This window comes from Meles meles, chromosome 18, assembly GCF_922984935.1.
Source record: "Meles meles chromosome 18, mMelMel3.1 paternal haplotype, whole genome shotgun sequence".
NCBI classification, from domain to species: domain Eukaryota; kingdom Metazoa; phylum Chordata; class Mammalia; order Carnivora; family Mustelidae; genus Meles; species Meles meles.
The window spans coordinates 1,458,775-1,470,781 of NC_060083.1; the positions used below are offsets into that span (position 1 = coordinate 1,458,775).

General features: G+C 53.9%; 1 protein-coding gene across 1 annotated transcript in view; it reads left to right on the top strand.

The window, feature by feature from the left end:
• Window positions 1-12,007, top strand: part of SLC47A1 (solute carrier family 47 member 1) — a 54,837-nt gene that overhangs the window by 25,212 nt on the left and 17,618 nt on the right. The window contains exons 5-13 of the mRNA XM_045984872.1: window positions 684-785; window positions 1,455-1,523; window positions 2,431-2,579; window positions 3,416-3,458; window positions 4,776-4,820; window positions 7,817-7,914; window positions 8,238-8,335; window positions 8,444-8,557; window positions 8,686-8,753. Coding sequence (XP_045840828.1) covers window positions 684-785; window positions 1,455-1,523; window positions 2,431-2,579; window positions 3,416-3,458; window positions 4,776-4,820; window positions 7,817-7,914; window positions 8,238-8,335; window positions 8,444-8,557; window positions 8,686-8,753 — 786 coding nt within the window. The remainder of the gene's footprint in view (window positions 1-683; window positions 786-1,454; window positions 1,524-2,430; window positions 2,580-3,415; window positions 3,459-4,775; window positions 4,821-7,816; window positions 7,915-8,237; window positions 8,336-8,443; window positions 8,558-8,685; window positions 8,754-12,007) is intronic.

The window sequence follows — 12,007 nt, forward strand, 5'->3', positions numbered from 1 at the left end:
GCCAAGAGCCCACCCAAAGGGCTTGAAACCAAGATTCGAGAACAGGGACTCAACGGCTAGTGAGCAGAGGCGTCTGTTTCCCTTGAAGGAGTCAGGAATTAAAGGTGCTTGGCAGATTGGGGGATTCTCACCCCACGATTTCCAGAACCCACTGATTTTCTGGTTGAAGAACCTCATTTTTTAAAAGGTTTTATTTATTTATTTGACAGACAGAGGTCACAAGTAGGCAGAGAGGCAGGCGGGGGTGGGGGGAGCAGGCTCCCTGCCGAATAGAGAGCCTGATGTGGGGCTCGATCCCAGGACTCTGGGATCATGACCTGAGCCGAAGGCAGAGGCTTTAACCCACTGAGCTACCCAGGAGTCCCTATTTTTTTTTTTTTAAGATTTATTTATTTACCTGAGAGCGAGCGAGCACTAGTGGGAGGGACAGAGGGAGAGTGAGAATCTCGAGCAGACTCTGTACTAAGCACAGAGCCTGACTCGGGACTCGATCTCAGGACCCTGAGATCACAACCAGAGCCGAAACCAAGAACTGGACGCTTAACCAACTGCACACCCGGGCACCCCGTTTCTTTATTTCTGACTAGAGTTGATTGTGGGGGAGCTCCCTGCCGGGACCTCATGCCCTTTTCCCGCTGTGATGGTTGGGACTCACCTGCGGCTCCTTTTCTGTCTCTTCCAAGTTCTTGGCGCAGTTGATGGTGTTTCTGATCAGTTTCATAAGCTCGGTGTTCTGTGGCCACCTGGGGAAGCTGGAGCTGGACGCAGTCACCCTCGCGATCGCAGTATGTATGGGACTTCCTAACATGCCTTTCTGAAAGCTGTCCTTATGGGTTTCCTCTTGCTGCTTCCCATCCTTTAATGGCTTAAACCAGCACAGTTCATTATCTTGCGGTTCTGGAGGTCAGATGCCTCAAATGGGCTTCGCTGGGCTAAAAACAAGGTGTTGACTGGGCTGTCCCCTTTTTTCCGTTTGCAACTCTAATTCTCCTTTGCCATGTAACCTCACATTTTCCCAGGATCTGGGGGTTAAGACCGGACATCTCTGGAGGGCCGTTATTCATTCTCTCAGATCAGTGAATTTGTAATCTGTGGAGCTCTGGCTCCCGTCCCCACTTCCATCTCCACGATACAGAACTGGAAGGGGAAACCCTGGTGTTCACACCTAAAATTGGGAGGAACCCCAAACTGGGGATCAAAATGCCCAGGACTTACAGAAGGAAAGGACTTGGTAATAACCTCTGGCTGAGACTTTGTCTTCTCTCTCCAAACTTGTGCCCATCCTTTAGTGGGCCCAGCGGATTTGTGCAAGGGCTCCGGGGGGAGGGACAGGCCTGGGCGGGCTGACTTGGGAGGGTTGCCGGAGGCACACAGCAGCCTCTGATCCAGGCGGACAGAGAAATCGCCTTCCTGCCTCCCTTTCATTCTGAATGGCCGTCTTCGTTTCTTTCCAGGTTATCAATGTCGCTGGTGTCTCCGTGGGCTTTGGCTTATCTTCTGCTTGCGACACCCTCATGTCCCAGGTAAATGGAAGCCGCAGGTGACCCCACAAGTGACCCTGGACACGAGGTGGGAGGGCCCCACTGGCAGGAAGGGAGGGTTTCCTGCGCAGAGGGAGGGATCCCCGGACAGCAAGCCCTCCATTCCGCTTTCCACTGCCTGCTTTCTTGGAAATGCGGCCAGGTGCCTTGCGGGCTTGGGAAGCCGTATTTATTATCCTTTTCGCCGCGTAGGAGACACTTTGTACAAGTCCCAGTACTTTCCACATTGCTGAGTTTGACACTGTCCCACGCTTCTCGAACTTAAGTGCCCACCTGAGCTACCTGGGAGTTGGGGGGGGGCTTGTTAAAACAGGCCGGGGGCCTCCCACCAGTGCCCTGCTGGTAAATGTTGAATGTCCAGGTCTTGGGGGGGGGGGGGAGGGAAATGTCCTGACCTGCATGGTTTGCTCGTTGCGGTGGCAGAAGGAGCTACTTTGTCTGGAGCCGGTCTCAGGCTGCCACACAGACATCACTGAACATGGCCCTGGGAGAGACGTGCACAGTTTGGCTTCTTGAAGCCCATGGAAGCTCAGAGTTTCTGCTCTGAGCTTGGGGGTCGGACAGCAGGATACCGCATCTCTAAGAGGTTTCCAGCTGACCAACAGGTCATTAGGATCTCACCAGGAGCTTTCTAGAACGACTGCTCTCTGCGGCCCCACCTTGCAGCTGTTAAATCCTGACTTGTCCTTGGTGGACCGTGGCATCGGGGTTTTCGGAAGGCCCTCCAGGTGATTCCAATGGGCAGCCAAGTCTGAGAACCACGAAACCGTAAGGAGTGTGGCAAAGTCTTAGGACCATCTTTATGGATCGCAACTGCAGGCCTTTGCGGGGCCAGGGCTGTGGGGGTGCCCTTCCTCTGCTAACGGGTTTGTTTTGACTGCGCCCCTAGACGTACGGGAGCCAGAACCTGAAGCACATGGGGGTCATCCTGCAAAGGGGGACGCTGGTGCTCCTTCTCTGCTGCTTCCCCTGCTGGGCGCTCTTCCTCAACACCCAGCAGATCCTGCTGCTCTTCCAGCAGGACCCGGCCGTGTCCAGGTCAGGCGGGCCCGCGCCGCGGTGGGGTTGGGTCCCTCTGGGCAGAAGAATGACCTGTCCTGGTTTGGCCTCTGGCAATTACAAAGGCCACACACTGAGAGGGGGAGGTCCAGGGATTCCCCTAGCTGGCTTCTGGCAGGCCGTGGTGCTGTCCACACCTGGCACCCAAGGTCTACACTGGTCCTTACTTGAGTTGACTTCAGGGTAAAAAGTTGGGAGTGAAACAAGACTTTGCAGACATTCTCCACTTGATATCGTAGTTTGTGGTTCTTGACCTTGGCTGATAATGCAAGTCACCTGGGTGTCTGCACCCCCCCCATACCTGTTCCTCCTCCCCTTCTTAGCATTCTGTTTTAACGGGCCTGGGGGGCCGGTGTGAGCTCCAGGGTCTTCCGGAGTTCCCCTAGAGGATTCTCATCTGCTGCCAAGGTTGAGGTCTGCTGGTTTAGTTCAAATAAGTCCTTGTCCTCGACCAGTGGCTGTGAACCTGGGGACGTTTGGCAATGTTGGGAGGTACTTCTGGTTGTCAGAACTGGTATGGGGAGAAGCCAGAGAGAACACAAAACCTCTTTCGAAGCACAATAGAGAATTCTCTGGCCAAAGTGCTGAGTTTGAAAAACCCTCTCCGAGGCTTAGAGATTTGGAAGAACCAAGAGACGTTATCTGGGGTCTAAGTTGATAAGGTCTGTGTGTCCATTTCCACATTCGTGCTAGCACGGTAAGCCCATTAATTCGGAAAGAGCCAAGAATGGGAAAGGGGTTGTTAGTTAGCTGAGCCTCCCCACCCTGGCCTTGGAATGGAGACCCCTGCCACTTTTTTCTCTTTCATCATACAGGCTTACCCAGGACTACGTCATGACCTTCATTCCAGCTCTTCCTGTAAGTCTGAGGGGTACAAGGCCCCCTTCTTGAGGTTCACTGGGGGCAGGCAGCTGGGACACCTGGGAGCTCAGTGTGTTGGGTCAGTCTGGCCAGTCCTAGGGGATTTGCACACGTGACTTTGGCTCCTTCAAGAAGCATTAATTATGCCCCTGGAACGCATGGACGTCTGTCCTTCAAGAAACACCTGGGTCAAAGCAAGTCCAAGGGGGCCCTGTCCTGAACTCTTAGAGCCGGAGGGACCTTCCGGAATCATCCATGGAAAGGAGTTCAGACTTTTTTTTTTTTTTTTTTTTGATGTGGTGGTAAATTCTTCCCTGTGTTGAGCCCTCGGGGCCTGCCTCTGAACTTCTAGGTTTGTTTCCCTCACGGTGCATGGTCACACAGACCCCTCAGTGTGCGATCTTGTTGGACACAAAAACGCGTGGTCTGTGACAGTCAGAATTCCTTTTATTCAGCTGGGCGATGAGGCTGTCTTTGGTTTGCCTGGGCGGTCATAAGACAGAACACAGACTGGCTGGCTGGCTCTAACAACAGACATCGATTTTTCTCGATGGAAGCGGGCAAGTCCAAAGTCAAGGTGTGGCCGGGTTGGTGTTCTCCGAGGCCTCTCTCTGTGGCTTGCAGACGGCCTCCTTCTTGCTGCCTCTTCTCACAGGTGTCCCCCTGAGCAGGGGCAGCCCTGGGGCCCACCTAATGGCCTCATTTTAACTTACATTTTATTTTACTTCTTATTTTTCACTTTTTAAAGATTTTCTGTTTACTCATGAGAGACAGAGAAATAGAGAGGAGGGGGGAGGCAGAAGCAGAGGGAGAAGCAGGCTCCCCACTGAGCAGAGAGCCCGATGTGGTGCTCGATCCCAGGACCCTGAGATCATGACCTGAGCCAAAGGCAGAGGATTTAACCAGCTGAGCCACCCAGGCGCCCGTGTGGCCTTGAACTTATCCTGAAATCTTTAATGCTTAATATTCTTTAACTGTTCACCAAATAGGACTGTTGTCTCGTCTACATGAGAGGGGTTCCTCCCCTAGAGTTTGCCCAGGGGTCTCCTTGACAGCCTGCGACCCCCAGAAGAAGTGTCAGGCACTCACGGGGACCAGTCTCCCAGACCCTAGGGTCACTTGGATTGTGCGCATCCACGAGAGATGTTTGGAACACCCCGGGCCCAGACACCCTGGCTGCCACCCCCGTCCCCTCCTGTCATGGCGTGGCTCCGTGGCTCCGTGTGGGAGCCGGGGGCAGCCGAGTGGTGGCTCCCAGCTCACGCCTGCGTGGCAAGGCCAAAACGTTAACCTTCGTCTCTTGTTCTCTCGCAGGCAACCTTTCTTTATATGTTACAAGTGAAATATTTACTCAACCAGGTAATACAGACTCTCTTCTCTCTTTGGCGGGGGAGCTCATGGGAGTTCATGGCTTTCGGCAGTTGGGGGGGGGGGTTGCCCTAAAATACTCAGGAACCGTCGCAGTCCATTTCCCTGTGTTGAAGGCGCAGGACTTCGGTGTGGAGAGGTTTATGGGTGAAATCGAGGAAAGTGTATGTTATAGTTGGAAAAAATCTTACCCGATTGCCCCTTGGAAATGTTGCCGTTGGCAGGATGGGGTCAGCTCTGGAGCGGGCTTTGGCTGCCTAGGAGCGAGCGTGTGTGGCTGTGCGGCCTGCAGAGGGCGCCGGTCGGGCTCCAGGGAGCCAGCGTCCCAGCTCTGATCCATCCAAAGCGTCCACGCTCCTCGGCGGGGCGTGATGGCCCAGGTCGTAACTACACCTGACGTTGGTTAGACCGTCACAGGCGGCTAGCAGCGGAGACCCGGGACGGGAGGCGTGGATTTGCCGTGCCTGGGTATGAGGGACCATGGACTTGCTTCCAGATGGGTCCGGGGAAACGAGGGTACCCGGCAGGGGGTCATGGCCACGGAGGCAGGCTCTCCAGGACACATGGAGGGGCCAAGGCAGGGAAGAGAGAAGGGAGGAGGTTTTCCAACTGTTGAGTGTTCTTAAACGTAGGATCTCACCCTGTGAAGGAAAGTTCGAAATCTTCTTTAGTGTCTGTAAAGAGGCAGAAGTCTCCATGTCTGGGGTCAGCCCGTAACCTTGTCCGAACCCACGCAGAGGCCTCGGCCTGCTCGGGACCTCCTCCCGGACCATCTCCCAGCAAACGCGGGGGCTTCTGACCACAGGCTCCAGCTCGGTCCAGTGAGCAGAGTGGGAGCGGCGACCCCCCTCTCTGATCCTCGGAGGGGCAGGGAAGGACCTAGAAGGAGGAGCCCGGAGCCGAGAAGGGCCGGGAGGCATTTACTGCGCTTTGGAGAACACACGGGGCTCCCAAGGCATCCGAGTCACCGAGGGGTGGGAGTGCTGAGGTCACAACCAGGGTAGAGGGACGCAGTGGAGGACAGAGCCGGGGAGGCGGGTTGGCCTGGGCTCAGCGCATGGGGCTCTGTGTTGGTTCCCTGCTGAGGATGTTTCAGTTGGTGGAAACCAGTGCGTGGGTGGAGGAGGAGAGGCGAGTTACGGACATGGTCCAGACGAACGATGCCGTGGGTCTCTGACAAGAACACATGTCCTGTGGAACCACGGAGCCCTATGCTGGGGTATTTCCTATGGAATGAAATGACCCTCGGCTAAAGGACCGGCAGGAGAGCCAAGCGTTGGGTGTGACCCAGCTTCCGTCCCGGGGCACAGCAGCTGGGCTGGGGACAACGTTAACAGTGCTGGGGAGGCTGGGAAGAGCCCCAGATGAAACCAGGGGCTGCTTAGACTTTCAGCGGGGAGAGCCAGAGAAGGCGACCCCGCCGGCTTCCGCTGACCTTCTGCGGGAAGCTGCCTCTTGGATGTCTCCGGTTTCCATCTGTGTGTCCACGGCTCCCACGTTTCCAGCCTGAGCCACCAGTCTTCTCATTCCCCAGGCCTGCCTCTGCGCTTGCCCGCCTTCCCTCCCAGTGAGTGGCCTCCAACCCCTTTTCTTCGGGTAACCTGGCCTCACGTGGCACCCCATCCTTTCCTTCACTCCCACAGGCCATCAGGGGCGGTCCTGTAGGTCCTGCCTGGCCCCTCCTGGCCCCCTGCCCCCCACTTCAGTTCCGCTCTCGTTCTTCCTCTTCCTTCTGTGATAACTTCCTCTTACCAAGCTTCCCTGCTGCCAGTCCCTGCCTGGGCCAACCGCACCCCATATGCTACTTTACTTTCCGTCTGAAAGGTGGGTGTGGTCACCTGCCCCCTCGCTAAAAACTAAGCAGGTCACCTGATAAGTTGGTGACCCATAGTAGTGGTTGGCCACGATCCTTGCCCTGCTCCCCGAGCCCAGGACTACTGAGACCGCTGGAGACGAACACGCAGCAGGACGGAGGTCAGAGGAGTGTGGTTCTCGCTCAGCGGGGGAGGAAGAGTGCTAGGATTCTGTAGAGCGGGGTTCGGGAGCAGTCCAAGGGAGGCCATGTTTTGGTGGGCTCCGAGCAAAGCAGGAGGGTGTCTGCCCTGCCAAGTGGACCCAAGTCCTCTCTTCCTCGGGGAGCTCAGTTGCAGATGGCCACATCCAGAAACCCAGGAGAAGCCCGCCCCCACTGAGATGGAAATCGAGGCTGCTTTTCGTGTGTGAGAGAGTGACTTCAGTCCCCCAGGCAGCTGAGGGATCTTTGAGGCCTACTGAGATGACTTCAAACAGCCCAATGTCCTGTGTTCTGGGATTTTTAGAGAGCCAGTTTTCTCAGAGAGAGGAAAAGCATTCAGAGAAGGGGCCGGGGTGACCTGTTTGCAGCTGGAGAAACAGCACCTCCTGTCATGGTCACCGCTGGCTTCCTGGTGTCCGCGGTTCTGTCCTGATGCTCGGCGGCCGGGTCTGTACGTCCCCAGCCTGTGTGTGTCGTTTTCCCCTTCCGCTGGAAGTCTTCGATTGAGATGCCGGACAGCCTGGAACTTTCTGCCCTGTACTTGCGGGCAGAGCAGGTGTGATGGAGTGCTTCCCACATTCTAGGTTTGTGAGGTCGTCCTAGGTTTTCTTACACCCTCGAACTTCCACTTGGTCAAGAAAGCGCTGAGCTCTCGCCCACCATGCAGTGCAGAACGTGACTTGTTTATTCTCCGTCCCTGTCAGTCCTTGCCCTCTGGAAGGCCAACGGATTTGTCTTCCTGCCTCGTTTTCACCCGCCTGCCTGCCAGTGGCCAGAGCTCCGTGCTTCCCGGCCCTGGAAGGAGAAGGTGTGGGAGGCAGGCAGGTAGGAGCAGCGAGGAAGGGCATCCAGTTAGGGATGCTGTTGGGGCTCCAGTTGGGGAGCCTGTGGCAGCCTTCCGTGCCTGTGTGTTGGGGACAAAGTGGCAGTCCCGCTCCTTGGTCTCCAGCGTGCGGTGTGGTCTCTGTTTCAGGGAATCGTACTACCCCAGGTCCTAACCGGAGTAGCGGCCAACCTTGTCAATGCCCTCCTCAACTATCTTTTTCTTCATCAGCTGCATTTTGGGGTGATGTGAGTGCAACTGATTCTTGGGACGGGGGAAGGAATGACCTTGGGATGGGGGGAAGGAGTGACCTGGGGACAGGGGGAAGGAATGATCTTGGGACGGGGAAGGACTGACCGTGTGGCTTTTCCAGGGCAGGATGGTGGGAGGGGTGGAAACCGAGACTCGGTCAACGTGTCTGTGTGTGGTTCCCTCCCTGGGCCACTCTGGAATACATTCTCCGGGATGGACAGTGAGGCTGCCCCAGAAAGAAGACACGTTCAGGGCTTACATAGGGGTCCCAGCAGCATGGAGGACGGGCACCTCCCCTCACTGGGACTGTTCTTTCCAGGGGGTCGGCACTGGCAAATACCATTTCCCAGTTCACCCTGGCACTCCTCCTTTTCTTCTACATCCTTGGGACGAACCTGCACCAAGCCACCTGGGGAGGTAAAGACCGGCGTTTGCGCTCCAAGTCGGTTGCGGGTTTTGTCTTGGGTTGAGGTCTGGCCCGACCACCCATGTATCGTTAATAGGTTTGTGTCCCCACTGTTACAGGGTGGTCTCGTGAGTGTCTGGAGGACTGGGCCTCCTTTTTCAGCCTGGCCCTCCCCGGAATGCTCATGCTGTGCATGGAGTGGTGGGCTTACGAGATGGGGAGCTTACTGAGCGGTCAGTGTGGGGGCAGGGGCGATGGGGCAGGGGCGATGGCTGAGCGGCCAGTGGGGGGGGGGGAGCGATGGCCGGCGTAAACGCAGGGCCTGTCCGGAAGCGTGGTGTCAGCTGCCTCTCTCCCCCAGGTATCCTCGGCATGGTGGAGCTGGGAGCCCAGTCTGTCCTGTACGAACTGACCCTCGTTTTGTACATGGTGAGTGTCTGGGAGCCGGTCGTGGGGAGGTGCTAGATGTTTCCCTTGAACAAAGAGTCTGAAAAATAAGTACAGGCATTCCTCCCATGAGTAATTTTTATTCATTCATTCATTCATGCGTTCATTCATTTGACAGAGAAAGACCTAGTGAGAGCGGGAACACAAGCAGGGGGAGTGGGAGAGGGAGAAGCAGGCTTCTTGCTGACCAGGGAGCCTGATGCAGGGGTTGATCCCAAGACCCCGGGATCATGACATGAGCCAAAGGCAGACGCGTAACGACTGACCCACCCAGGCACCCCACATTAGTAATTTATAGACTGATTCAGGAAAGTAAAATTTCATCCCAGAGCCTGGGAGGGTCCGTTTGGAACAATGGGGTCTTCCTTGGGAGCTCTGGAAAGTTGGGAAGAATGAGACACTCAGGGCTGGTCAGGCATGTCCTTCATTGCCACACTTGCCAAACATGATGAATGTTTTCCAGTTGTCACTATTCAAATGCCCAGGGTGCGGTACAGGTGGGGGCCTGAAGGACAATGGCGCTAGGTGCCTGGCAAGAAGAGCCTAGCTCCTGTGGGTCCCCGAGCTCCCCTGCTGCCTGGGTCTGAGGCTTCAGACCCCTCATGGATTAGACCCTAAAGGCATGAAAGCAGGGTCTCCAGCAGGCAAGCCATGCCAAAGCCCCCAGCAGCATTGTTCGCGATAGCCCAAAGGTGGCACCAGCCCAAGTGTCCACCAAGAGACGGACGGAGAAGCTCACTGTGGTCGGTCCGTGCAGTGGACTATGACTCAGCCTTGGAAAGGAAACACCTTCATGTGCTAGAGACGAATCCCAGTTGTTAGAGGCTTTCCTTTGACTTTGTTTAAAAAGGTTTTGTTTTAAACTTGAAAACAGCAACTGGAGATTCTGAAGGGCTTTCGTCTCTAGCCCAGTGCCCGTAGAAAGGGACAACTGTGATGTGGAAGGGACTGAAGACGGCAACTAATGCTTAGCACCCCCACCCCCGCCCCCCCTTGGGTCTGGTTATGTTTAAGAATTATGTAAAGTACGTATTTACTATTTTTTTAAAAGATGTATCTTTTTGAGAGAGAGAGAGAGAGAGAGAGAGCGCGCGCGCGCACTTGAGGGGGAGGGGCAGAGGGAAAGGAAGAGACACTCTTAAGCAGACTCCGCGCTGAGCACGGAGCAGGACGCGGGGCTTGACCTCACGACCTTGAGACCAGACCTGAGCCGAAACCAAGAGTCGGATGTGACTGACTGTGCCACCCAGATGTCCCCGTATCTCCCTTTTTTTTTTTTTTAAAGAATCAATCTCCCAAGGAACTCTGATTTTTGTTTTTGCTTTTATTCTATGTTTGGCGGAATTTCTAAACCTATATTCATCACTTCAACTCTTGATATTTTATGTATATGTTTTTTGAATTTCAGTAAGTTCTGTAACTATATCCAAATCAAAATGCGCACCAGTGTCCCCTTATACATATAATTTTAAAATCCATCTCTCTCTCTTTTTCTTTTTAAATCCATCTCTTACTGCGAAATTAAATATTCCTTGCTTTAGGACAAAATATCTACATCTTTCCTTAAAATAAATTTCTAAAAGTGAAATTTAATTACAGTTTTATGTCTTTTGCATATATTGCCATATGCTTTCCAAGGCTTATAAGAATTTATATTTGTATTTCTCTAATTGAAACAAAAGTTTGTATCCTTTACTCCTGTTCCCCAGCTGTTTACATTTTGGCCCATTTCCTCACTTTATGGATCAATCTGTGTATCTACCCATTACCTCCGCAACCTGTATTCAAATACCACCCATTGTTCTGATAATGTCCTTTAAAACTACTTTTCTTCTGGAACTAAAGTGTTATACTTTTCTAAAATAATTGATTAACTTGAGAAAGAGTGTATGATCGGGGAGGAGAGGGAGAGAGGGAGCAGCAGACTCCCTGCTGAGCAGAGAGCCCGATGTGGGACTCGATCCCAGCTTCCTGGGATCATGACCTGAGCCGAAGGCAGATGCTTAACCCACTGAGCCACCCAGTTGCTCCCTCTTTAAAAAAATTAAAAAAAAATGATTTATTTATTGGAGAATGTGCAGATGTGGGCGCAAAGACAAGCGAAAGTGGGGAGGTAGATACAGACGGAGAGAACGTTGCAGACTCCTCGCTGAGCGTCGAGCCCAACGCTCCATCCCATGACCCAAGACGACGACCCTGAGACCGTGATCTCACCCAAAACCAAGAGTCGGAGCTCAACTGACTGAGCCCCCCAGGTGCCCCTAAAGTGTTAGGCTTCCTTAATCTTCTTTAATCTAGAGCAGATCCTCAGCCTTCCTTTGTCTTTCTCGACCTTGACCTTTTGAGGAACAGAGGCACTTTATACAGACTTTCCCTCGATGCGCCCAGCTTCCTTGTGAGTGGTTTCCGAGCCTGCGTTTTTGGCAGGAATGCGACAGAAGTGTCGCTCTGTGCTTCTTGCGTGTTCTGTCCGATGACCTGGGTTTGTTCCACGGTGGGCGATACTAACTCATTTCGTGGTCAAGGTGGTGTCTGCTCTTTCCCTTGGTGGTTAATACACGACCAGTGGGAGAGCTGTATGTCCGCTCCCACTAGTGAGTTTCCGGAGGGTACTCAGTCTCCCAGGTCTCCTGTGTTCCTCACTCTGAGATTTCTGTCATCCTGCCCCTCGGTCAGCCTGCGCAGGAGGCAAAATTCACTTCCAATGGCTGATGACTTTTTTTTTTTAACCTAAATCCTACTTTCTCCCGGGGCAAATTTGTAGGTCCTAGTGATGACTAATTTTTATTGAACAGTTACTGCACGTGAGGCCTTGTCCTAAGCAGCTAGCATGTATGGACTCATCCCATCCCCACAGTAACCCTACAAGCTAGGCTCTGTTACAGGATCCCATTCACAGCAAACAACCGAGGGCAAGAGAGGGTGAGTAACTTGCTCAGGAGATAAACAGCTGCATCAGGACTTGAACCCAGGCAGCGTGACTTCAGAAATACCCATTCCTTGGGGCGCCTGGGTGGCTCAGTGGGTTAAAGCCTCTGCCTTTGGCTCGGGTCATGATCTCAGGGTCCTGGGATCGAGCCCCGCATCGGGCTCTCTGCTCAGCGGGGACCCTGCTTCCTCCTCTCTCTCTGCCTGCCTCTCTGCCTACTTGTGATCTCTCTCTGTCAAATAAATAAATAAAATCTTAAAAAAAAAAAAAAAAGGAATGGACTCGGGAGGCAGGGCTGCCTCTCTGC